Raw genomic sequence first — 24,706 nt, 5'->3', positions numbered from 1 at the left:
TACCACAGGGTGGACGTGTTTTAACATAAACCTGCCAGGGAGGGGCTATTACATGGTGAACGCAAAAAGAGTCCCAGATTTACTATCATTAGACTCTCCCCTCACACACACCTTTACCCACTCTTATCCAATGTCTTAGTTCCACAAATCTTTCTACAGATTATAAGAAATACCCGGTGTACCAGGAAAACACCAAAGAACTCAATGAACTTCCTTTCATTTTCACAATCCAGTCCCTAGATGAGTCACCTTCATGAATCACCCCCCTCCTTTTCATTGCAGGAATATCAGTGATATTACCTTTTACAGTGTACTTGATAAGAAACATATATTTTCATATCAGCTGTCAGATTTTCCACCTCAAACTTAATAGTTTATCACTGTCTGCTAGTGTGTGTGTGTGTGTGTGTGTGTGTGTGTGTGTGTGTGTGTGTGTGTGTGTGTGTGTGTGTGTGTGTGTGTGTGTGTGTGTGTGTGTGTGTGTGTGTGTGTGTGTGTACAATGTCAATATTTTAACCTCAACTCTAAACTCCATGAAGATGACTGACTGAGATTGCGAGACACACAAGAACATACGTGTTTAATGCAAAAAAAATGCACATTCTCCTTGGGAAAGTGTAACACAAAAAAAGTCCCTAAATAATTCCATAGATGTTTTTCCCAGGAGGAAAAAAAACATTTAGGGAATTATTAGGCTACATTGCTTCAATGTAATTTGCTCAAATCAAGGTTGTAATAAATGTGAACGATAACAGTTTATTAACTGTCACTAACAGGTCAGACCAGAATGGTTGGGGTTTCCCTTTCGAATTCATAAAGCATGTACTCATCAGACTTGTAGAGACGGGGCTTTTAATTTGAAACCAACCCGTCTTGCATTTCCCCCATAAATGTACTAGCCTTCTGACGTTCCACTAGGAATGCTTGACACCGGATTTGTGTTTGTAGAAGCACGGAGGAGAGGGTGTCTTCAAGGGAGTTTCTTGGTCTGCTGCTAGCAAGCCTTGTAGTTTAAATTCGAGGATTAGTTAGCTAAACAAGGGGAGAAGGCTAACAAATTTACTCATTGAAACGTATTGCCGCATTCGGGACAGCCACAGAGTCGTTAGCCAGCGATATCATCAACTTTACTACATTGAACAACTACATTGAGACGACAAACCTACAATAGTTCTGAATTCGGGCACCATGTTCAAAAGGAATGGCAAGAAGGACCCAGAACTAATCCAAAATGTGTCGGAGGGGCTGAAAAAGCTGTACAAGACCAAACTCTTTCCCTTGGAAGATACCTACCACTTCCACGATTTCCATTCACCGGCTTTGGAAGATGCCGACTTTGACAACAAGCCTATGGTACTATTGGTTGGCCAATACTCCACGGGTAAAACCACATTTATCCGGCACCTTATGGAGCAAGATTTTCCCGGCATGCGGATAGGGCCCGAACCGACCACCGACTCCTTCATAGCGGTCATGCATGGAGAGCAGGACGGGCTGATACCAGGCAACGCTCTAGTAGTTGACCCCAAGAAACCCTTCAGAAAACTCAACGCTTTTGGCAACGCCTTTCTTAACAGGTGAGTCCCAGTCGCGTGTAACCAGCTAGATGGCAAGCTGTCTAACTATGAACTGGGAACGTTTTAATGAATCCCCCAGGGAATTAAAAGAATGGGCTGAGTTAGCCCATTCATTGTCGCTAACTATGTTTAGCGCCTATTTAAGATGGTATCTTCTGGCCTGGCATGTTAGAGCCCCGGCGCTCGCTCTAAAAGTTAAAACGCATCGCTTTTGGTAGTGTTTTGGAAACATAAGGAACGTATCTTTCATATCAGTAAAAAAATATAAAAACATGAAATTACTGCACCTTTTTATAGGATTAGGATTCCCAGACGGCCTTACAGTCGACTACCTGTGCTAATTAGCTGTAACACCTGTGTGTAAACTGAAGACAGAAGCCACATGTTGTCACTGAACAATACTGTTGACTGCAACTGTTAACAGTAAGTGTTTATTTTACATTTGTGATATGAAGTAGAGCGCTATATGTTTATAGAACATACTGCAATTGAGAATCGATTCACGTTTTAGGTGGTGTAGTTGGCTGTTTTGGTTGCCAGAGCAAGTTCGCCTCTGAACAGTGTGTAAGTTTCTTGGACTGTAACATGCTAACCACACCGTCGTGAGCGTTGCCAAATAAATGTACACATGCATGTTATTCAATCATTGCACCCACACTGCTCGTGCGTGTCTGCATAGCCAGGCATTAAAATAGTCGTTGGTTCTATTTGTGACGTTTGAAGCGATCAGTCCCGCTTCTCCCATCTCCTCATTGGCTTTTAGAAGCATATACCCCCAGTGGGTGATTGAAAGATGAACTGAGGACCACACTCCAGTTCAGTTGGTTGTAATGCACCTTAAAGTTGGTTGCCAACTGCCCTATAAAGTCCAAAGAAGAAGAAGCCTGATGGAGGAGAGATTGCTAGAAACGTTTGTCAGAGTAGAGGACCTTGTGTATTTCAGATAAAATAACAACCTGATGTTTATATCCCAGGACAAATTAGCTAGCAACAGCAAGCTAGCTAAATTGCCATAAATGTTTAATGCTTTTCGACTTGTCCTTAAATTAATATAGTTGGTTCAGAGTTCGTTTTGGTATTTCAACCTGTGTGTCCTGCTCGTGTGTGGTGTGGGTGGACAAAATCGGCATGTAAGCAGTAACGTTAGGTTAATTTTGTCCATTACTGAGCTAGCACTGTTAGAGGATAGCTAGCTATCTTAGTTAGCAAGCTCCTCTGTGATAAAGGTCAAGTAGGGGTGTGAACAACATTGGAATCATTAACTCTATGTAAAAATAAATATGAAATTCATATTTTAACACAATTAAAATGACAGTGCAGTTATCACAACTACCACTAACTGGTCATCATAAAAGGAAAAATTAAACAAGTGCCTAATGCAACAATGTTTTAACGTTAGTATGAGGAGATCTGCATCTTTCAAATGATTTGCCACGGATATAAAGCGCTCCGCAAGTCATCCTTGTTAACAACTGGGGAAATTGTAGTGCGGTTGGGGCGTTGATGCAGGAATCAATGATGCTCAAGGAGGTTTGTTCATGCAGATGCAGGAATACCCACATGCAGGAACTCCCCGAATTGCGGGCTGCAGTCACATTATTGCAATCATTAGGGGGGGGTATTCATAAATTCACTCTGGCTATCTATTCTGATTTTCAGAGCACTCAAGTCCAGAGTGCTGAATAAGTGATGAATTTACGAACGTGCAACACCTCTTGAACATGACCGGTGTCAGTAAACGTCTGCAAAAAAACGAATTCAATTGTTGCCATCAGCACAGTTCGTCGGCAACGCTTTAGATAACATAAACAGCCTAACCAGCTCTGCTTGGTCAAGTTAAACAGTCAGTGAGGTATTCTCTCATTTATGTCTGGAAGTAGCCAGCAAGTTAGCCAGTTAGCTTGGATGCTTGACTGCCGTTGAGGTCAGAACACTTGGCTCAACCCTACACCTGACCAGAGCGTCCAGTGTGCTCTCTGAATGCTCCAAGAGTGAAACGCTCTGAATTTATGAAAAGATAATCTGACAACGCTCAGATTTTACAAACGCACAGAGCCCTCACTCTGAGTGAATGAACACGCCCTAGGAGAGTCACACATTTTCAGCTGTCCCTTTAAAGGATGGGCTGTTACCGGGGTAACTGGGCACTGCCTTTTCTGTGATGAAAACAATCTCTGATTGCGGATGTCTTCCTAGCTTGAGTTTTCTGCAACCATCTGCTGCTAACATTGAAACAACCTAGCATGTGAACAAAACGATGTAACTGGCCAAGAAATATGAGGACATTCACACTTAGCCTTTCTTGTCAATTCGACCAACTTCTACATGTGGACTTAGGATAAAAAAATAAAACAACAAAAAACGGATATACATTCTGACCCGCCAATGACAAAATCTACCCGCATTTGGCCGGCGTTAATTTCCAACCCTGATGTAGTCTTCACTGCCCTGATGGCATATCTAGAACCAGACTACAAGATGCCACGTCGAAAAAAAAAAAGTGACACCTGGATGGAGAAATTGTACAATGATTATTTTGCGAGTACAACGCGCGAGCCCTGAAACACCATACGTGGCGTTAACAGATTGTTGGATGTTTCAACACGCTGTCATGCATCACTGCAGTAAACCATCACATTGATGAGAGGTGGGACATGATGTCCCGTATACTGACAACATGGAGAGGGACACCGCAGAGAACCTAAAACGGCATTAAGTACCATAGTTGCTGAGTGGGTGGGGGACAGCAGTAAGGTGAGCGCTGACTGGTAAGTAGCCAGGAGTTTGGTAGATTGAACTGCACTGCCCCCTAGCGGTTATATGCCGGAACATATATGAATTGTGAATTCATGTCATTTTATGATCATTTTATTTTTATCGTTAAATGATAACAAATGGCAGTTTAAACTCTAAGAACAATTGTGCACATCCCTAGTCCAAGGATAATCCTATTTTTTGTCGGAGGATCATCAGTGATCCATGAACTCTTGTTTTTTTTTCTTTTTTTCCCCGTATATTCATATTTGTCTTTTTTATAAATTTGTCTTATCTTTGGATCAGATGTTCAGTGTGTGACAGTATGAGAGGGAGGGGAGTGGCTGTCAGTTTGTGTTGAACTTTGAAAAGCCCCCTCTGGTCTGCCCATGTCCTTTGACTGAGACTGGTCAAGCTAACAAGTTTACTGCATGAACAAATCCGCTTTTCTATCTCCTATGCTTTTATAATGCTCCCATACAGACCTGTCATGGGAGTCAAGAATATTATTCATGCCATTGTCATCTTGCTTAAAAAGTGAAATGGGGTATAGAGAAGAGATCCATCCTGTTAACATCAACTTCTTTACATAAAAGCAAATAGCTGTCATAGCCTATGTATGAAAGAACAGTCTAGCCTGAACCTTGCGCTCACCCTCAGAATATATGTATTCTAATCATTACACTGTACGCAAGTAGGGGACTTTTATTGTAGAATGTCACCTCCCCTCAGAGGTCCCATAGAAGCCAAGGAGCAGGGCATCCTCTCCTGGTACAAACTGCAGAAGTGGCTGTCTGGTTAAATCAATTATTAACTGACATTGCTCTCATAGCTACATTGATTTCCACATTAATGGAGAATACCTGGACAGAGATTCTACAGTGGTTCCTGACCAACTATTGGGGTTTATATGTTTAACTGATGCCAGAAACATACACTCATAAATCTGTAGTGGTTGTCTGTGGTATGAGCCTTTGCTTCACCAAAACTATGCTTGATCATACCCATTGCTCTGCTGAGTCATTTTACTTGCAGCACTCTACAGTTTGACAGTGCAATGTTCTCCATCTTTTAGTATTAAATTCCATCCTTCTCCACTGCTCTGACAAACACCAGTACCAAGTTGTTTTATAGTAACCATTCAGGATTTATTTCCTACACTTTGAACAAGTAAAACTAGTTACACATTGATCTGTGCTACTGTAGCTACATTTTGTGACTACCCAGACTGTGCATTCCAGTAGTGCATATTGAAAATAAAGTGTTTGGGTCTCTGATGAAAAGCTGATGCTGTATTTGTTATAATGCTGATCTTGTGTGAAATAGTATGACTTTTCTGCTCTACGTTGTGGGTGTGTCACATCAGCATTTGTAGCACTGTTCTGCACACCTATTTTCAATCAGTTGTGCGTTTCCCTTTGGTGTGAACTAAGCTGACACTAGCCTGCCTTTTTCAAGGGGTCAATTTGACAGCCACTCCAGGAATGGGATCCTCTGTATTGAATGTCATCCATCATGACTGACTTAGTGTGGACTGCGATTTTAAGAATAAGAGGGAGTGGTAATGCTCTCCCGGGGAAGTAATGATGAAAGGCTCCAATAGTAGTTCTGACCAGCTGTGTTTATACTTGGCTGTGTGAGGCTGTTACCACCCTGCCTGAAACATTTTGCCCGGTTAATTTACCATTTCAGTGTATAGGCTAACTCACTGCTTTTGGGCTGTCCAGATTTGTTTTCTAAATCATAAATGTAAAGTTAAGACAATACCCAGTAAATATTGTCTTGCAAATACAGTTTTTAACTGACTTGCCTAGTTAAATAAAAATTGACGCAGTCAGCCTGTCGGCACGGCTACGTTTTAGAGAATTTGATTCCCCCATCTTGACAGTGTAGAGACTTAATTTCTTTTGCTTTTTTTAAGCCAATTTCCTGAAATTCTACAATTTTCTCCATTGAGCTGAGACATTTTTGCAGTTAAAGCAAATGTCTTGTAATTCTACAGATTGGCATGCAGCTGAGAGAAAATGTTGCAATTTTTAAAGCTAATTTCCTGCAATTCTATGCATTTTGCCATGGCTAATGATCTTTTGCTCAAACATGAGTCAATAATGCTAAATTCATGGTTTTTGGAATTTTAAATTCTCCCTGAATGTCTAGCTTTTATTTAGCTGATGTTTAATTCTCAAAGATTATATTTAAAAAAATGAAGGTCCATTATCCTCTTCTACATACTTTTTATCTGCTTTAGTTGTTTTAAGTATACGCCTAAAGCATTTTTCCTTCATGAAAATATATTTACCCAAAGATTACGATGGCATAAAAATCCCTGCCATTTTTGTCTGTGGTGGGTCGACTGGTCAGGCTTTCAGAGCAGAAAGACCAGAGTCAGTTCTTTACTCCAGCTCTGCCTTGGCAGAAAGAACTCATACTGACTCAGCGGTTTCTCCCTTTTTCCTTCAAACAGCAGGCAGCTCATTGTGACCTTAACGTGTTTCCTTTCACTCTTGGCAATCATGCACTGTCATCCATAACCTTGCCATTTTATCCAGCCCCACTCTGCATCTCTCTAACCTTTTAACCTCCTAACATTACTCCAGATGCATGATGAACCTTTCAGGGTGGTGCATGTCTGTGCCTACCTGAGGCCATTTCTCGGTTTTGAGTTTGCAGCTCACACGAACAGAACGCGTTGGCAACCGGACCAAGGGAATGCCAGGAATTCTGGATGAGAGTAAATGTGGAAAAAAGAGGAGGTAGTAGAGACTCAGATGAGACTCAACATAGATGGGGCTGGGGAGAATCGGAGGGAAACATCCAAGCAGGGTGTGCCTCTGGCAGCCTCTGGGCTGTCTCTGGGCTGTGTGATATGTGGAGGTTTGAAATTGGGGTGTTAATGTGTTTTTGTATGACTGCAACTGGGAAGTATGTTTCAGGACTGGGGAATGATAGCTGTGAGTGACACGGAGTAGTTTAGTCATGAGTTATGCACCTGCATCCAGATATGCTGAGGGACTCAGATCATGTGAGTTAAGGAGTTAGAAAGATAAGACCTCTGCCAAAAAATAAGGACATTCTTGTCCCTCAGTCACATTGAGGGGAGAGGGAAGGAAAAACAAATTGAACAGAGGAATGGAAAAAAAGATTCCCATCATGCTCTGCCTTTTGCCATTAGCTTAATTTGAATCTAAGAAAAACAGAGTGGTGAGATCATGTACAGGTTGTGTTATCACTCCACTGAAGGCCCTTCACACAAGACTGCTACGTTTTAATTGCCTGACAGCAGATCTGTAAGTCTGTCTCGACCAATGTCTCTACCAAGTGTACTGAGGGTGGAGGGGAAATGAAAGCTACTTCAAATTCATGCTGGTGTTCATAGAGGAATCATGTATTCAGCGTCTGGCGTTAAGGACTAGTTAACTGCCCAACATTTCTACATATGATTTTGAGCTCTCTCTCTAAATAGTATTATAGCATACAGAGTGGACTGAAATGATTTGGGTATGCTCGTTGTCTTGAGTGTAGCATATGGTTTTGTGCCTTGATTGGAGGGTCTCCAAAAACAGTCTATTTCTAGAGGAGCTGGAAAGATCACATACAGGCTTATTCTTACAAGACGTAACAAGACGTAAGGTATTGGAGAATGTAGGTTTGCGTCAAAGCTTCCAGTAATTACTTGTCTTCCAAACCGTGTGTGTGTGTGTGTGTGTGTATGTATGTATGTATGTATGTATGTATATATATATATATATATCAATTCTATACTGAACAAAGATATAAGTGCAACCATTTCATAGATTCAAAAAAAAATTATGTTTTTTGAGGAAATCAGTCAATTGAAATTCGTTAGGCCCTAATCTATGGATTTCTCATGACTGGGAATACAGATATGAATCTGTTGGTCACAGATACCTTAAAATAAAATGGGTCTTGAAATGGGTTTCAGGATCTGTTTGCAGTATTTTTGTGCATTCAAATTGCCATTGATAACATGCACTTGTGTTCATTGTCCGTAGCGTATGCCTACCCATACCATAACCCCACCGCCACCATGGGGCACTCTGTTCACAACATTGACATCAGCAAATCGCTCGCCCACACGACGCCATACACCTGGTCTGCGGTTGTGAGGCCGGTTGGACATACTGCCAAATTCTCTAAAACGAATTAACATTCAATTCTCTGGTGACAGCTCTAGTGGACATTCCTGCGATCAGCATGCCAGCACTTTCCCTCAACTTGAGACATCTGTGGCATTGTGTTGTGACAACTGCACATTTTATAGTGGCATTTTATTGTCCCCAGCACAAGGTGAACCTGTGTCATGATCATGCGGTTTATGGCATGTTGTGTTAGCTAATCCAAGTTTATCATTTTAAAAGGCTAATTGATCATTAGAATAACCTTTTGCAATTGATTTTAATAAGAAATAAAACTGGCCGCCTTTTTAGACTAGTTAAGTATCTGGAGCATCAGCATTTGTGGGTTCAATTACAGGCTCAAAATGGCCAGATTTTTGGCCATACTGCTTCCATTTAATTCGCTTAAGGTTGTAGTAAACGTGAATGCAAGAATCTGTGACATTACCAGTCAAGAGTTTCACAGTGTACTTGATAAGAAACATATATTTTCATGCCAGGTAGAGAGTGGGGGCGGGGCTTTCATGCCGATGCAGGAATGCCTCGAATTGCGGGCCGCAGTCACACATTGCAGTCATTAGGGGTGCGTTCATAAATTCACTCTGGCTATCGATTCCAATTTCAGAGCACTCTGATCTGTGTGCCAGAGTACAGAATAACTGAGTGAAAAGGAAGCTTGTACAGAATATAAATATTCCAAAACATGCATCCTGTTTGCAATAAGGCACCAAAGTAAAACAGCAGAAAATGTGGCAAAGAAATTAACTTTAGCCCTGAATACAAAGTGTTATGTTAGGGGCAAATCCATTACATCACTGAGTACCACTCCATATTTATTAAGCACCGGCAAAATCCTACAGGAAAACCTGGCAGTCTGCTTTCCAACAGACATCTGGGAGACATTCACCTTTCAGCAGGACAATAACCGAAAACACAAGGCCAAATATACACTGGAGTTGCTTACCAAGACGACATTGAATGTTCCTGAGTGGCCTAGTTAGTTTTGACTTAAATCGACTTTAAAATCTATGGCAAGACTTAAATGGCTGTCTAGCAATGATCAACAACCAACTTAATAGCGCTTGAAGAATTTGAAAAAGAATTATGTGCAAATATTGTACAATCCAGGTGTTTAAAGCTCTTTGAGACCTACCAAGAAAGACTCACAGCTGTAATCGCTGCCAAACGTGATTCTAACATGTATTGACTCAGGTGTGAATACTTACGTACATTTTATATTTTTATATTTAATTTTCAATAAGGGGAAAATTGATTTAATACATTTTGAATTCAGGCTGTAACAATGTGGAATAAGTCAAGGGGTATGAATACTATCTGAAGGCACTTTTGTGGTTAATTACTGCGGTTATTGTGTAGTTAGGCATCATCACTGTATCTTTCTCCCAGGTTTGTGTGTGCTCAGATGCCCAACGCTGTATTGGAGAGCATCAGCATTATTGATACCCCAGGAATCCTGTCTGGAGAAAAGCAGAGGATCAGCAGAGGTTAGTAGTTAACAGCCTTTTATTCATTGTACCATTAAGGTTCTTTTGACTTCCCCATGTTTTCTTTCTGCATCCTTCTTCCCCCTCTCAATGACTCTCCTTTTGCCCTCTTCCTCCATCTTGATCCTTGATTCTGTCTCATGATTATTCTTATTTTTGTTTTTACTGAAAAAAGGACTAAAGTTCTACTTCAAGGTTGGCCAGTCCAATGATCATGTAATGTGGTCAATTTAATTTAGCACGTTTTTGTGTCCCTGAGAATGCAGATAAATGCTGTAGACATTTGGCACATCCTAGTGAAGCAGGGGAATGGCAGTGAATGATCTGCATTACGAGGCCCGTGTTTATAGCCGTCCTGTTTTTATATTACTGCTGAACAGCCTCTGACATTCTGAATTCCTGCGTGATCTGCGTTAGACCACTGCCTCTCATGCATGGTTCTAGAGCAAGTGTATTGGCGAGTACTGTGAAGAGAAGATGTCAGAACCTCCCCCTGCCGTACACCATGACGACAGAATGGGTGTGAGTGCCGTCCCACTCTGAGAGAAATGACCTGACAGAGAGGAAGGCTGCCAGGAAACGGTGGGGGCCTCGGAGAGGGACAGGGCCGGAAGATGGAGGGTAAGGGGGAAACAGAACGCTGACTCCTAGGCAGGCTGGGCAGCAGTGTGGCGCAGCCATTAGGCAAGGGTTGCTAGTTCAACTCAATGTTGAGCCTGGAACCATTGAATTCATCCAAAGCAAACATTGATCTCTAGGGAAAGGTTTGAAAAACTTTTAGAAGTCAGTGAGAGTCTTACTCTTTGCCCTCTACCCTTCACCCCAGTGTGGTTGCGATTGAGAGCGAGCGTGATGGGATGTGTGTGTGTGTGCCTCAGACCATCAGCTGCGCAGTGTCAATAAAGATGAGCCACAGCAAGCCAGACAATGGAGTTAACTGAAGAACAAAATAGAGGTTGTTATTTACACTAATCATAGGCGTTTACACTTCATTTGTTTTACCCTGGTGCGAGCATCCTGGGTGAATAGTAAGGCTCGCCCAACCGCCACTGGGTCACCTCAGGGTGAAAAAACACTTCCTGGGGACATAAGAGATGTGATGGTAGGGAGAAAGTGAGAACATTTAAAAAAACAACATTTTATATAGCTGTTTATTTTAAAAAAAGTGTTTTTACTACAACGGTGGTGAAATAAAAGACTTGGCATGTTTAGAACTCTTTGATGTTTGAGTGCTGAAGGCAGGAGATCGTTTGAAGTTTGAAGTCCAGGGGAATTAATGAGAATCGAAAGAGGGTGTGCTGTACCGTACTTACAAAGCACTTAACTGTAGATGGGAGTCAGGGACTGGGATATTACACTGGGCTTTCATGCACTTACTGGAGAGGGGTATGAAGACTTCTCATAACCCACTGTGGGCTATAGTAAATCACATGCATGACCACCGAACTCAAATGGGGAAGATTTGAATTGACATTCCTACACAGTATATTGCACCATGATACAGATGCAGTACTGAGGTTACAACATTTTGTAGAGTACTTATTGTGGTCAGAATTCAGTGCCATTTATTACAAAGGGGAAGCCCTGCTACAGTCATTACTCAATGATGGAAAATGAGGTGGTTGGTTGTAGTTCTCTCTCTAGAACACACTACCACTACTACACACTGACAAGTGTGCGCGCGCGCACACACACACACGAGGGAGTGCACGCACACTCACGCACAGGAAACCCACACCAGAGTCAATGTAGGGTCACTGCAATATACTTCCCCATTGTCCCTGTGACTGGATCACAAATTCTCTCATCCCACTCCAAACTACTTTCCCCTTCATTTCCCACCATTTTCTTTTTCATTTATGAATTCATCTAGTAGGGTCTGTCAACAGAATGTCTTTGTTGGCCATCGTAGTGTTTTATCTGCCTCAGTGATACTCGTCTCCATTTGCCCTGGCTCAGACCTTGCAAGGGCAGTTAATAATCTCAAGTCTTCTGACTCTGTCCGCTCCACGGCTGCTTTACGTTTCTGTTAATCATAATACTGTGGCCTGCTTGACTATGGAAAAACGAGTACGCTATTTAGCTGCCTTACTTTTGGTGTTTATTGGACTTTTCCTTATAAGGACACTGCTGTTTCCCCCGGGAGGGTTACAGCAGTGAATCTAGGCTACTACTTCATCTGTGAAGGGAAGGCAGGTGAATGAGGCGACGTCCTTGTTACTCTAGCGTATCTTGCAAGGTTCAGTTAGACAGACCTTTTCATTGTTTACTGTATACATGCTGAAGGTCCTCGGTGACTCCAAGCTTTCTCCCGGGTGTCAATAGCATTCCCTCACACTCAGACAATTCTTGGCAAATTTAAGGCTGGTAATGAAAGGGGTTGCTGTGTCTGCTGTCAGCACGTGAGCTGGAAGAGCTTTGAACCCATGTGGTTAACCAGTGACAAACGACCGCTTAAGCAACGTGGCTGGTTCCTTAACCTTAAAGGAGGAGTGGTCATGTCATTGGCGCTTTATGCCCGTTTTTATTTCAGAAACGTATAAAGTTTAGTTTACACGTACGTACATACACACAATTAACCGTTTAACCTGAGGCCATACAGGATTCCAAAATGTTGCGAACAAATAGGTCATTAGCCATTGAATTGTGGAATTAAAATTCCCCATTCCGTGAACATATTCATAGATCCTTCCTCTGTTCTAAGCCTTTCCATTAACTGGAGAGGGGATACCGTGTGAATGGGCCGTTGGTGTGGAAAGCTGACTATTTCCCATAGTGATACAGAAGAGATGGTTATGAGAGGTGTGTCATACTGCCCAGGCTCCAGTTCATCAACCAGGACATTACTAATGTTTCTCCCTAGGGGCAGGGGGGAAAGAGTTGCGTTTGTGGGACTACCATGTACCAAAGAACCAGTAGTGGAACTCTCATGAAACAAGGCCAGGCAGTGGGGTTCATGACCTCTGAACAACTAGTATAAATCAGGAAGAGGACCACATTGTAGGAAGTGATGACGGTGAACCACTGTCAGTCTTTGAAAACAGTGCCTGATGTCTTACCGTGTACGTGCCCAGATGCATACAAACAGGCCTGTTGCTATTGGACAGGCAGCTAAGCATGTCTTATTTCTGAGCCCTGCAAGGATGGTCTCAAATTCCTATTCTGATGTATGCTTCATAGGCGCCTGATTATGACACTGATATTCTCTGCCAGATCAGCATGCAGTGTTCATTCTCACCCTAGGTACTTCCCCATTTTCTATCATTACCTTGAAATTAGAAATCATCTTTGTAGGTTTGGTGTCCATTGTCAATTCCATGCGTGCGTTCATAGCAGATATTTCTTTTTTAGAAAAGTGAAGGAAGGTGTGCTGAGAAAGCAAAACTGAAAAATACCTTCCATTTAGATGCAATTTCACCTCCAACCAATTAGCTTCCATCAGGGTTGGGGGCAATTCCACTCTTTAGTTCATGGAAGCTGTGAGAGAGAAGTGGAGTAGAAGAGAATACGTTTTATGAATCCCTTTGACTTGGAACAGCGTTGACCCTTGACCTTGTCTGTATCAGGTGGATCACTGACTAAGATGATAGATGATGCCTTTTTTGTTTTGGGTAGGCCTGACAAGGCTGACACAAGTTGATTGGGTGGCATGTCCCTTCATCCCCCTTGTGATTGCGCTCACCTTTTTAAGTCAAGTTGGCCTTTATTTCACCAGAGATTGGTTACTAGGTTAAAATATGGTGTGGTAACAATTAACCTTCAGATGAAATGGGAGGAATTGTGATGGGCATTGCTGTTTTTTCTTCTATTGCCTCCATGTAGATTTGATATCCTGGTCTTTTATTACCTCTTTATTACCAGCATATACCTCTTTTAAAGTGAGTAGAGATAAAGAGGAGCTGTTCTCGTGGACTCTTGACTTTTTGCCAGGTCACGCCCTCATTGGATCGGTGCAGAGATCACACATCCTGCCAACATCATCACAAAAACTAGACTGATGGAATAATGCCTTTTCAGTCTTTCACTGGGATTAGATTCACTACTAGTTCTTGTGTCTATCTGTTCTGTGTCACGTATTTGTACGTTTTATGTGGACCCCAGGAAGAGCAGCTGCTGCATTTGCAGTAGCTAATGGGGATCCTAATAAACTAAACTACAGCCAACATATTAGGACACTCTGTGCTTATTATCCTAGTGAATAACATGATTCTAACCAACTACTGTACTGCTTAATTGACACTCATTGTTGAATCTTGTCTCTGGACTTTCCCCAGTTGCTAATGATTGAGATGGACATGTTTTGTTTCTCGCTGTTTAAATAGAATGCTGAGTCAGACTGTTCTCTGCCTCGTACATCCCAACCCCGATTTTAAAAACTGTGGCCGTTGTAGTTTCTAATAAAGGGATTGGCCACAACTACTTTCAGTATCACTGTTTTGTCTCCACCTCCAGCACAACGTGCCAAGGCAGAGTGGTGCCCTGCTGCCCTCTAGTACAATTCAGAATGAACAAATAACTGTTCTAAGGTGAGGAAGAGGTCTCTTTGTGGGCCCAGTGTCTCCACTGCACAATTTATGCTCCAAAGGCTCTTTCCTGTTTGTCATTCAGGGGGGATATGTCCGCATGTGGAGGTGGGTAGAAGACATCCCCTAGAAATAGAGTGGATAGAATGGTCCCAGCCTAATACATTTAAAACATTACTGAATGTCTTGTTTGATGGGACAAATGTCATGCATAAAGCATTTGATCTCATTCAGTGTTGATTTTCTTTGCATGCTTGAAAACATGAATCCTGTACTATTCTGAACTGAAATATAAGCTAGGCTTAGTGTTAAGCAAATTGTGCTCCAGAAAACAACTATGAATAAGTCCCGCTGCTTGTCTTTTTAGAACATGAGGATGAAATTTGAGTCCTAAACTTGCTTGCATCATCACATCCATTTCATAAGACTTTACTAGGTGTGTCCCGTGACATGAAATGGATTCCACTTTATCCATTTCTATGCTCTGTCGGTCATGGGTAAAGAGCAAAGCTCTGCTCTGGGCAGTGTTGGTGTCACACTGTGAGGAGAAGGAAGATGGGTTTTTAGTCAAGGTTTTCCTAGCAGAGGAAAATCACATTTTGTCTCTCATTGTGAAATATACCTGTTTTGGTATCTAGCTGGGTCTGTGTGTCTGCCGTGTGGAGCGGGACCATAGAGACCAGATAAGCTGGAGTGGCACTGGAATCTGAGCTGATTGATATGCATAGAGAAACATACACACTCTTACTAGGAGTGGCTCACACATTCTAAATCAAGTTGGTGTGGATTCATCTGCATGTTTTCACTCTTTACATAATCACAGATCCAATAAACTTGTTGGACTGTAATTTGTTGACCACATCTCGTACCATTTTCATTTGATTTGAAATGTTATACTTCTGATAAAAGGGTTTAATTCCTATGGATGTTTAGAAGATTTCATACCCCTTATGACAAAACGAACAAACCATTTTCCTCTTTCCTCTCGTCAGGCTATGACTTTGCTGCAGTGCTGGAGTGGTTTGCAGAGCGTGTTGACCGCATCATTCTACTCTTCGACGCCCACAAGCTAGACATTTCGGATGAGTTCTCTGAGGTGATACGCTCCCTGAAGAACCATGAGGACAAGATGCGGGTGGTTCTGAACAAGGCTGATCAGATTGGCACACAGCAGCTGATGAGGGTCTATGGCGCCCTCATGTGGTCGCTTGGTAAAATTGTCGGTACGCCAGAGGTGATCCGGGTGTACATTGGTTCTTTTTGGGCTCAGCCGCTCCTGGTCGCAGACAACCGGAAGCTTTTTGAGGCAGAGGAACAGGACCTTTTCAAGGACATCCAGGGGCTGCCTCGGAATGCTGCTCTGAGGAAGCTCAATGACCTCATCAAGCGGGCTCGCCTCGCCAAGGTGAGACCTAGGTCTTAAATGTTGGGTTTATTCATATTTATCTCTGGAAACAATTACTCTACTGTATAACCCTCATTGTGCCAAAAATGTATCAGTGTTTAGGTCCAGATATGATTAATTTAGTCTTTCTCCCTCCAGGTCCACGCCTACATTATCAGCTCTCTAAAGAAGGAGATGCCCAACATGTTTGGGAAGGAGAATAAGAAGAAGGAGCTGATTGCTAATCTGGGGGAGATCTACACGAGGATTGAGAAAGAGCACCAGATCTCACCCGGAGACTTCCCCAAACTAGCTAAGATGCAGGTACACAAATATACATTCTTTATTTTCCAGTGGGGGTAGTAATTATGTTAAAGGAGAACTTCGGCGTTAGCTGAACTCGTGGATACCTTTTTTTATGTCTCTGCGTGCAGTTTGAAAGAAGTTGCTAACTAGTGTTAGTGCAATGACTGGAAGTCTATGGAGACTGATAGCATGCTAGTAGATACCGTAGACTTAGTCATTGCACCAATGCTAGTTAGCTTTGGCTTGCAAAACTACTTCTAACTTCCTTCATACTGGATGCAAAGACATAAAAATGGTGTCCATGAGTTCAATCCCGAAGTATCCCTTTAACCGAAGTAGCCATCGAAGTAGTGATATCAGTAGTTGTGGTGATGAGCATTGCAGATACCTTTCCTTGACTAGAACTCCCCTGACCTCATTTCACCTTTATAAATACACAGGAGATCTTGGCTAACCAGGACTTCAGTAAGTTCCAGGCGGTGAAGCCCAAGCTGCTGGAGGCTGTTGAGGACATGCTAGCCAACGACATCGCCAAACTCATGACCCTCGTCCGCCAGGAGGAGGCAGCCATGCCCAGCCAGTCAGTCCAGGGTGGCGCCTTTGAGGGCACCATGAACGGGCCTTTCGGCCACGGCTACGGCGAGGGTGCAGGCGAGGGCATTGATGAGCTGGAGTGGGTGGTGGCACGAGACAAACCCACCTACGACGAGATCTTCTACACCCTGTCTCCTGTCAACGGCAAAGTGTCAGGCGCCTTGGCCAAGAAGGAAATGGTGAAGTCCAAGCTGCCCAACACAGTGCTGGGAAAGATCTGGAAGCTGGCCGATGTAGACAAGGATGGATACCTGGACGATGAAGAGTTTGCCCTTGCCAATCACTTGATCAAGGTGAAGCTTGAGGGGCATGAGCTTCCCACTGATCTGCCAGAACACCTTATCCCTCCCTCCAAAAGGGGACTGTAGAATTGGAAATCTTTCATATATATATATATATCTCTCTCTAAGCCCCTATCTATTTATTCAGGCACATCCCTGTGTGTGTGGGAGGGATGTGCCTGAATAAATAGATGGGGGCTTAGAGGTTTTTCGGAGTGAGAGGGATGAGTTAAAAGGGAAAGGTGTATTTTTGGCCAAAGTAAATGTGACAGTGAGTGTTTTGAGAAGAATCATTCTGGTTAGGGTGTAGTCTTACGTCAAATGGCGCAACAGTCGTCTTCATGTCGTGTTAGAACGATTCCATCTGATGTGAGACAATGAAGGAGGAGGTCTGGGTAGGGCTATGAGAATGGTGTTGAGGTGAAATTAATGTTAGACTGACTATATGATAATTAGCATAGTCCATTCAAAGATAAAAATAGGAATTTCTCTTTAACTTCACCTTAATCCCTTATCTTCCTTAGTACTTATTTGTCTTACCATTATCTTTATCAAAATGCCTTTGTTGTAGTTATCATGTATCAAGTTCAATCTCCACTTTGGGACCTGCTGAATTTATTGTGCTTCAATTAATTGTATGGCCATTACTTTTCATTTTTTTCTCATGTCACAGGTCACTCAACAAATCAAACGACTACAAAGAAATAAGGGTAACTCATAAACATTCTATTTAAACCTAGTCTTTAAGTTTGTTTATTGTTTATTCTACTTACAGATTTATAATCATATGATATAATTTATAATCAAAACCATTTGTATCTTTAGCTTTTCCTAACGCCATTATAAAGCAAAGTATTCTTAGTCTGAAAACAAGTTTTTGAAGGGGGACTATAGATGCATTCATATTGTCACGGATTTAACACTGACAGACTAGTGTCTTGGACGACCTTGACGAGCTACTACCTGGTGTCTTTTTGAACATCTGTCTGAACTTTCCAGTAAACCATATATAATGTAAAAAAAATAACATGTATGTGATCTAGCTTAAGCTAAACTTTGTGCAGTTTTTTTTTAATCTCAGATATCCAGCCCATATTCGGAGGCTTTCCAGTATAGGGCTTTCGATTGCAACAACAAAATATTGTCTTTCCACTCACTGGTTCCAGGGAATGGGGTGGGTTGGGCGTACAGTATGCATTGGCAAGATATCTGATAATTGATTTTCCATAAACACATTAACGATTTGGGGGACAGTACCAGCTTAAAAATCCCAGTTTGATCCCTGGCAGTCACATCTAGCCTTCAATGTCAAAGTCGCTTAAGTATTGTATGTAGAAGTGTCTCTAGCCCTCAAATGTTAATATGTACATTGTTTTTGGTCTCTTTTGAAATAAAATGTTTATTCAAATAAAACATTTTCAATTTTTGTCTGCTCTGATAAGACTGGATCAAACATTGTCCAGTAAAAGCCCAAATTCGTAGTTCAGTAGCTTTCTGCCTGCTTCAATTGAAGTAGGATCAGTATGAAAAAGCACACTTCCTTTAAGAGAGAACCGCTAACTTCATCTTCCGGCATCGCACAGAGCAGCATGGCAGCAGACAGCACAATGCCTAATGGCAAAGAAACGGCCTCATTGAACGGAGAGCCTGCTTTCAAGCGACCTCGGGAGAATGGACAGGTCGAGTCCCTGCGGACTCCGAAGGAGCCTCGGAATAAAGTAACCGTGGTCCTCGGTGCGCAATGGGGAGACGAGGGAAAGGGGAAAGTGGTTGACCTGCTAGCAATGGACGCAGACCTAGTATGCAGGTGTCAGGTACGTAGCTAGCTATTCTGACTAGCAACCTAATGTTCGCTAACCCAGCAAACACACAAGGCATTTGAACTTCACAAAAATACGGAAGTCGTTAGGCTGCGTTAGCAAGGCCTAAACAAAACCAACACTAGTTAGTGTATAACAATATTTAGTAATCTACCTATTAGCCACTATTATCATGCAAGCCTACAAACTAACCGTACCGTGGATCGCTATAGCTAAACTTGCTATCTAGTGTGGTAGCTGATAACACATTTGTTGGGGGTCGTTATCTAGAGATTACTAGCTATAGTAGTTACGAACTGGAGATATCCTTCTCGGCTCCCGTAGTAAAACACTACCTACATTGGTTTCATTCGACTAACTTTGACCTTGTGATCAGTGCCCTATTTGCAGTCAAGATAGATAATGGCACTGGCTGCTGCAACACAGAGAAGCCCAAGGCATTAGGATGTGTTGGATGGTAGTGTGCTACGTGTCCATATGTTGTACTACATTTCCGTTTTGTTGCCGTTCAAATAATGCGCTACCAGTTGGCTGCTAATTATCAACAGAACTGTGCTGTGTGCTGCCTCTTGGTTTTTATGTAAATATTGTCTCATCCAGGGAGGCAACAACGCAGGCCACACAGTGGTGGTGGACTCTGTGGAGTATGACTTTCACCTGCTGCCCAGCGGCGTGCTCAACAAGACAGCTGTCTCATTTATTGGTGGGTTGACCCTCTCACTGGCACTTCAGCCTCCAAGCTGCTTTCACTTATTTGGATTGCTATTCAAGTCATCCCTAACTGAACTGGTTATTCACAGGGAATGGGGTTGTGATACACCTGCCTGGGCTCTTTGAGGAGGCTGAAAAGAACCTGCAGAAAGGCAAAGGTAAGTATTTGCAAAAGAAGAGGCTTGCAGGATCAATGAGAGGGATGAAAGGGTGATGGATGAATGAAGTGGAACAAGACCTGCAATTTGTTGTTGTCTTTGTCCAGGACTGGAAGGATGGGAGGAGCGGTTAAAGATTTCTGACCGTGCACACATTGGTAAGTCTGTATGACTCGGGTTGTATGTTTTGCAAACCTATGGTTTAGTGTTTTGTAATTCCATTAATTTACTCTCTTTCTTTGCCTCATCTGTTCATAGTGTTCAACTTCCACCAAGCTGTTGATGGGATCCAGGAACAACAGAGACAGCTACAGGCGGGAAAGAAGTGCGTGGGTTTTACTGTATGAGAAAGTGATAATGAGTATCTGGGCTCATATTTATAAAGCGTGTCCGAGTATGAGTGCTGATCTATGAGACTTTTTGTCAAGATGAGCCCTCTTAATTTTACTATACTATTAAAAACATCACCATGTGGAGATTTTTAAATACACTACATAACCAAAAGTATGTGGACACCCGCTCATCAAGCATCTCATTCCAAGATCATGGGCATTAATATGGAGCTGCCCTCCCTCCTTTGCTGCTATAACAGCCTCCATGGACCTCACTTTGTGCACGCGGGCATTGTTGGGCTGAAACAGGAAAGGACATTCCCCAAACTGTTGCCACAAAGTTGGAAGCACAGAATCGTCTTGAATGTCATTGTATGCTGTAATGTTAAGATTTCTCTTCACTGTAACTAAGGGGCCTAGCCCAAACCATTTTCTTCTCCACCAAACTTCACAGTCGACACTATGCATTGGGGCAGGTAGCGTTCTCCTGGAATCCGCCAAACCCTGATTTGTCTGTCGCACTGCCAAATGAAGCGTGATTCATCACGCCAGTGAACGCGTTTCCAGAGACCAATGGCGGCAAGCTTTACACCACTCCAGCTGACGCTTGGCATTGCGCATGGTGATCTTAGGCTTGTATGCGGCTGCTCGGCTTCAGCACTCTGTGGTCCTGTTCATTGAGCTTGTGTGGCCTACCACTTCGCGGCTGAGCCATTTTTGCTCCTAGATGTTTCCACTTCACAATAACAGCACTTACAGTTGACTGGGGTATCTCAAACTGACTTGTTGGAAATGTGGCATCCTATGATAGTGCCATGTTGAAAGTCACTGAGCTCTTCAGTAAGGCCATTCTACTGCCAATGTTTGTCTATGGAGATTGCATGGCTGTGTGCTTGATTTATACACCTGTCAGCAACGGGTGTGACTGAAATAGCCAAATCCACTCATTTGAAGGTGCGTCCGCGTACTTTATTAGTTGTAGAAGTAGGTCGTTTTTATTAGTTGTAGGCCTATTAGTAGATGTAGTGCAACTGTTTTATGCTGTTAATGTATATTTTTCTTGTTACAAAGTATTGTTTATTTTCTTTTCATTTGGACACTTGAAAACGAGATCCTACAAAATGTCAAATAAATAAATATGGTCTGTGATTGCAGCTATTAAAAAATGAAGTCATGGTAGCCTTTCTGGGCTACTGCCAAGGCAGTATTGTATATTCCTTCTGTGCCACTCCTGAACGTCCACTATCTGTTTTTGTTTGTTTTCCAGTTTGGGAACCACCAAAAAGGGCATTGGACCTGCCTATTCTTCCAAAGCTGCTCGTAATGGACTGAGAGTCTGTGACCTTGTGTCTGATTTTACCGTCTTTGAGGAGAAGTCAGTATAAAAATTGTTTTTAAGAATGCATGGTGATACTTTCAAGCCTTAACTGTATTTAAGTCATTGATGTTGATTGGTAGTGGATGTCCTTTTCTTCCACAGGTTCCGTGTGTTGGCAGAGCATTTCCTGACTATGTACCCCAACCTCAATGTTGACATTGACAATGAGCTGCAGCAACTGAAGGTAAAAATAATATTGCTTGAATGACATATCTTTACTTAAATAAAACATTAGACTTATCCATCACCTGCCCAGGATGCAGTCAGGGATGCTAGTCCAGTTATGTCTTGTTTTTGAAGGGTCTCTTTATGCAGGTTGGTACCATCTCAATTGAGCTGATTCCTTGCAGCACAGCTCTTGTTAGTCTTCCAGGAGTGAACAGAAAATGTAAAACGATGCTGAGAGGCTTCTCTGTGCTCCAGTATGTGTTTAGTCACTGATTGTCCTTTTCCAGGAGTATGCTGAGAGGTTGCGTCCGCTTGTAACAGATGGGGTGTACTTCATGCACAAGGCCCTCACTGGGCCCAGTAAGAAGATCCTGGTGGAGGGAGCCAATGCAGCCCTCCTGGATATTGACTTTGGTGAGAACAGAAGGGGTTGAGAGGGTAAAATTATTATGCTACTCTGCTGTTTGCCATTGGAATATAATTTGAAGGAAGTGGAATAATTTGTATTTTTCAGGCACCTACCCATTTGTGACGTCCTCTAACTGCACTGTTGGGGGAGTGTGCACTGGCCTGGGTGTGCCCCCGTCCTATGTGGGGCGGGTGTATGGTGTGGTCAAGGCCTATACCACCCGGGTAGGCGTAGGAGCTTTCCCCACTGAGCAGGACAATGTGAGTGGATAGAATTTGTTGTGCAGAATCAATGTTGTGTGCTAAGTCTTGCAGTATGAATTTGTTGTGGCATAAACATACTATCTCTTCCAGTACTTCATATTTGCATTCAGTTTTTTCTAGTGAATCCCAGATCTGACTGCTGTTGTTCTGGTCCAGGAGGTTGGCAACTTGTTGCAGTCCAGAGGGAGGGAGTTTGGTGTGACGACGGACCGGCAGCGCCGCTGTGGCTGGCTGGACCTGATTCTGGTCCGATACGCCCACATGGTCAACGGCTTCACCGCGTAAGGCTCAGTCTCTCCTGCTTGTGTTCTTCTTTCTGTATGTGTTCCATACTGTATGCATTGTAATTATTGGAGCACAGTGTTCACCCTCCACTATGTTCATTTGCTGTCTACATATTCCATAATCATGTTTGACACGACTGTTCCTCTCCCACAGCATCGCTCTGACCAAGCTTGACATCCTGGACACGCTGCCAGAGATCAAAGTCGGTGTAGCCTACTCTGTTGATGATGAGCCCCTTCCCAGTTTTCCTGGTAAATTTCTCCCTGTCTGGGAGGACTAATCTTATCTTGTTCCTTTCGCTTTACCATTAGACACACTTGATTTGGCTTGACCTGTGTGCTAGGTAGACTCCTATCTCATTCTCTCTCTCCCTCTGTAGCCAATATGGACGTGCTGACACGGGTGTCTGTGAAGTATGAGACGTTACCTGGATGGTGCTGCAGCACTGAGGATGTGAGGTGCTTTGAGGAGCTGCCCCCGCAGGCACAAAGCTACATCCGCTTCATCGAGGACTTCTTGCAAGTGCCAGGTTAGTCAAGAAATCAAGTATGGGGATTAAGCAGCCTTTCTAAAACAGTCTTATTTTCATAATTGCTGATAATATATTCACTGTGAATTTTGTTTCACTTTTCAGTGAAATGGGTTGGAGTTGGGAAATCCAGAGAGAGTATGATCAAGCTGTTCTGATCAGTTGGGGGTTTGGTAACTGATGGTCCATTTGGGTTTCTCGCCATCACAACAGCTGCTTCGGACAATAATGATGTTTTGTTGATGAATACTTAGATGACTATAAACCTTGGGTTAAAGTCCCAAAGTCTGTTCTGCAGAAAATAAAAGCATCACCAGCAACGTTGTTAATGAAACGTGAAGTAACCTTTTGAGGTTCACTTTCACATCAACTCTTATGAACAGTAATACATAACCTGCATTCCATAGCTTTCTTTAGTTCTGATATGAAAGACATTATTGGTGTATTATGGTGTTCATCCTCCGTAGCTAGTAACCATCCCAGGCTTCCATCAACCTTCTCATTCCATTTCATTGAACTATTGTAGTAATACATGTTTTTACAACTCTGTAGGAGTTCGTAATATATACATTTTCGGTTTCTTTTAAATTTTAAAATGACCTCACCTTGTAGTAAATGTTTTGCACAGTCTTTGCTTTAAGGTATACTTCTGAATTTTGGCCTTTATCTAGTTTCCCAGAGTCTGATGAACTAGTGGATACCATTTTTATGTCTCTGTCCGGTATGAAGGGTGTTAGAGGTAGTTTCACGAGCCAATGCTAACTAGCATTAGCGCAGTGACAGGAAGTCTATGGGTATCTGCTTCATTTGACTCTGGGGAAGTAGATAACGGGCCTCATTGCCAAAATCCCTAAGTATCCCTTTTAAGGGTCTTGATACTAGACCAATGTTTAGAGGCCTCGTAATTAGGTCTTTCCATGAGCTGACATGTTGTATGAATGAATTATAGGCATGATTTGAGATGCTGTCTGAAAGCCTTAGTTTCATATTCATCAAGATCAAGAACTTGGGATTGCACTCGAACACACACTGGTATTTAGAAAATGTAGAAAACCATGGAACTCCACATTAATAATGTATATACAAACTGCAAATATTTTCCATAACATTTCATTCAGTGTAATTCAAAAAGGAACCAGTATATGCTTCTCACCTGTTACAACCCTACAATTATCAATAAAATACTGTCATTGCTATTATGTTTGTTTTTTATCATCGATAGTATCTATCATGTGTATTTGTTTACTTTTCAATCTATTTGGAGTAATTGGCCTGCTATCCAATAAGTCAATGATATGCCTCTAAACAAGTAAATTGTCAAGACTATGGCTGTGTTCCAGAGCATTCAAATAACATTTTATTTGTCACATGCGTCAAATACAACAGTGAAACACTTACAAGCCCTTAACCAACAATGCAGTTATAAGAAAATACCTAAAGAGATAAGAATAACAAATAATTAAAGAGCAGCAGTAAATAACAATAACTTGGCTATATACATGGGGTACCAGTACTGAGTCGATGTGCACGGGTACGAGTTAATTGAGGTAGATATGTACATGTGACTAGTCAACAGGAACGCTAATAAACAGT

General features: G+C 42.4%; 2 protein-coding genes across 2 annotated transcripts; both read left to right on the top strand.

Moving 5' to 3' along the window:
• Positions 1-852: 852 nt before the first annotated feature.
• Positions 853-18,473, top strand: LOC115154682 (EH domain-containing protein 1). Its single transcript, XM_029701162.1, has 5 exons — positions 853-1,577; positions 9,875-9,972; positions 15,488-15,900; positions 16,039-16,203; positions 16,626-18,473. Exons 1-5 carry the CDS (start codon positions 1,189-1,191, stop codon positions 17,145-17,147), a joined length of 1,587 nt encoding a protein of 528 aa, XP_029557022.1. The 5' UTR covers positions 853-1,188; the 3' UTR covers positions 17,148-18,473.
• Positions 18,474-18,610: 137 nt separating this feature from the next.
• On the top strand, positions 18,611-24,310 carry LOC115154683 (adenylosuccinate synthetase isozyme 2). Its single transcript, XM_029701163.1, has 13 exons — positions 18,611-18,874; positions 19,481-19,583; positions 19,681-19,749; positions 19,857-19,907; positions 20,008-20,074; positions 21,349-21,456; positions 21,562-21,643; positions 21,915-22,041; positions 22,142-22,296; positions 22,456-22,580; positions 22,738-22,835; positions 22,964-23,113; positions 23,219-24,310. The coding sequence occupies exons 1-13, from the start codon at positions 18,650-18,652 to the stop codon at positions 23,269-23,271; spliced, it is 1,413 nt and encodes a 470-aa protein (XP_029557023.1). The 5' UTR covers positions 18,611-18,649; the 3' UTR covers positions 23,272-24,310.
• The last annotated feature ends 396 nt before the right edge of the window (positions 24,311-24,706 follow it).

This window comes from Salmo trutta, chromosome 19 (genome assembly GCF_901001165.1).
Source record: "Salmo trutta chromosome 19, fSalTru1.1, whole genome shotgun sequence".
Taxonomy (NCBI): Eukaryota; Metazoa; Chordata; class Actinopteri; order Salmoniformes; family Salmonidae; genus Salmo; species Salmo trutta.
The sequence above is the reverse complement of the archived record's forward strand: the minus strand, read 5'-3'. Positions and strand labels throughout refer to the sequence as shown.

Bases quoted from the DNA above. Each gene is read 5' to 3' on its own strand.
- LOC115154682 (XM_029701162.1), top strand. From the start codon at position 1,189: ATGTTCAAAAGGAATGGCAAGAAGGACCCAGAACTAATCCAAAATGTG. The intron at 1,578-9,874 runs GTGAGTCCCAGT...TCTTTCTCCCAG, and splicing joins GGCAACGCCTTTCTTAACAG to GTTTGTGTGTGCTCAGATGC. The intron at 15,901-16,038 runs GTGAGACCTAGG...TTCTCCCTCCAG, and splicing joins AGCGGGCTCGCCTCGCCAAG to GTCCACGCCTACATTATCAG.
- LOC115154683 (XM_029701163.1), top strand. From the start codon at position 18,650: ATGGCAGCAGACAGCACAATGCCTAATGGCAAAGAAACGGCCTCATTG. The intron at 19,584-19,680 runs GTGGGTTGACCC...GGTTATTCACAG, and splicing joins GACAGCTGTCTCATTTATTG to GGAATGGGGTTGTGATACAC. The intron at 20,075-21,348 runs GTGCGTGGGTTT...TTTGTTTTCCAG, and splicing joins CAGCTACAGGCGGGAAAGAA to TTTGGGAACCACCAAAAAGG.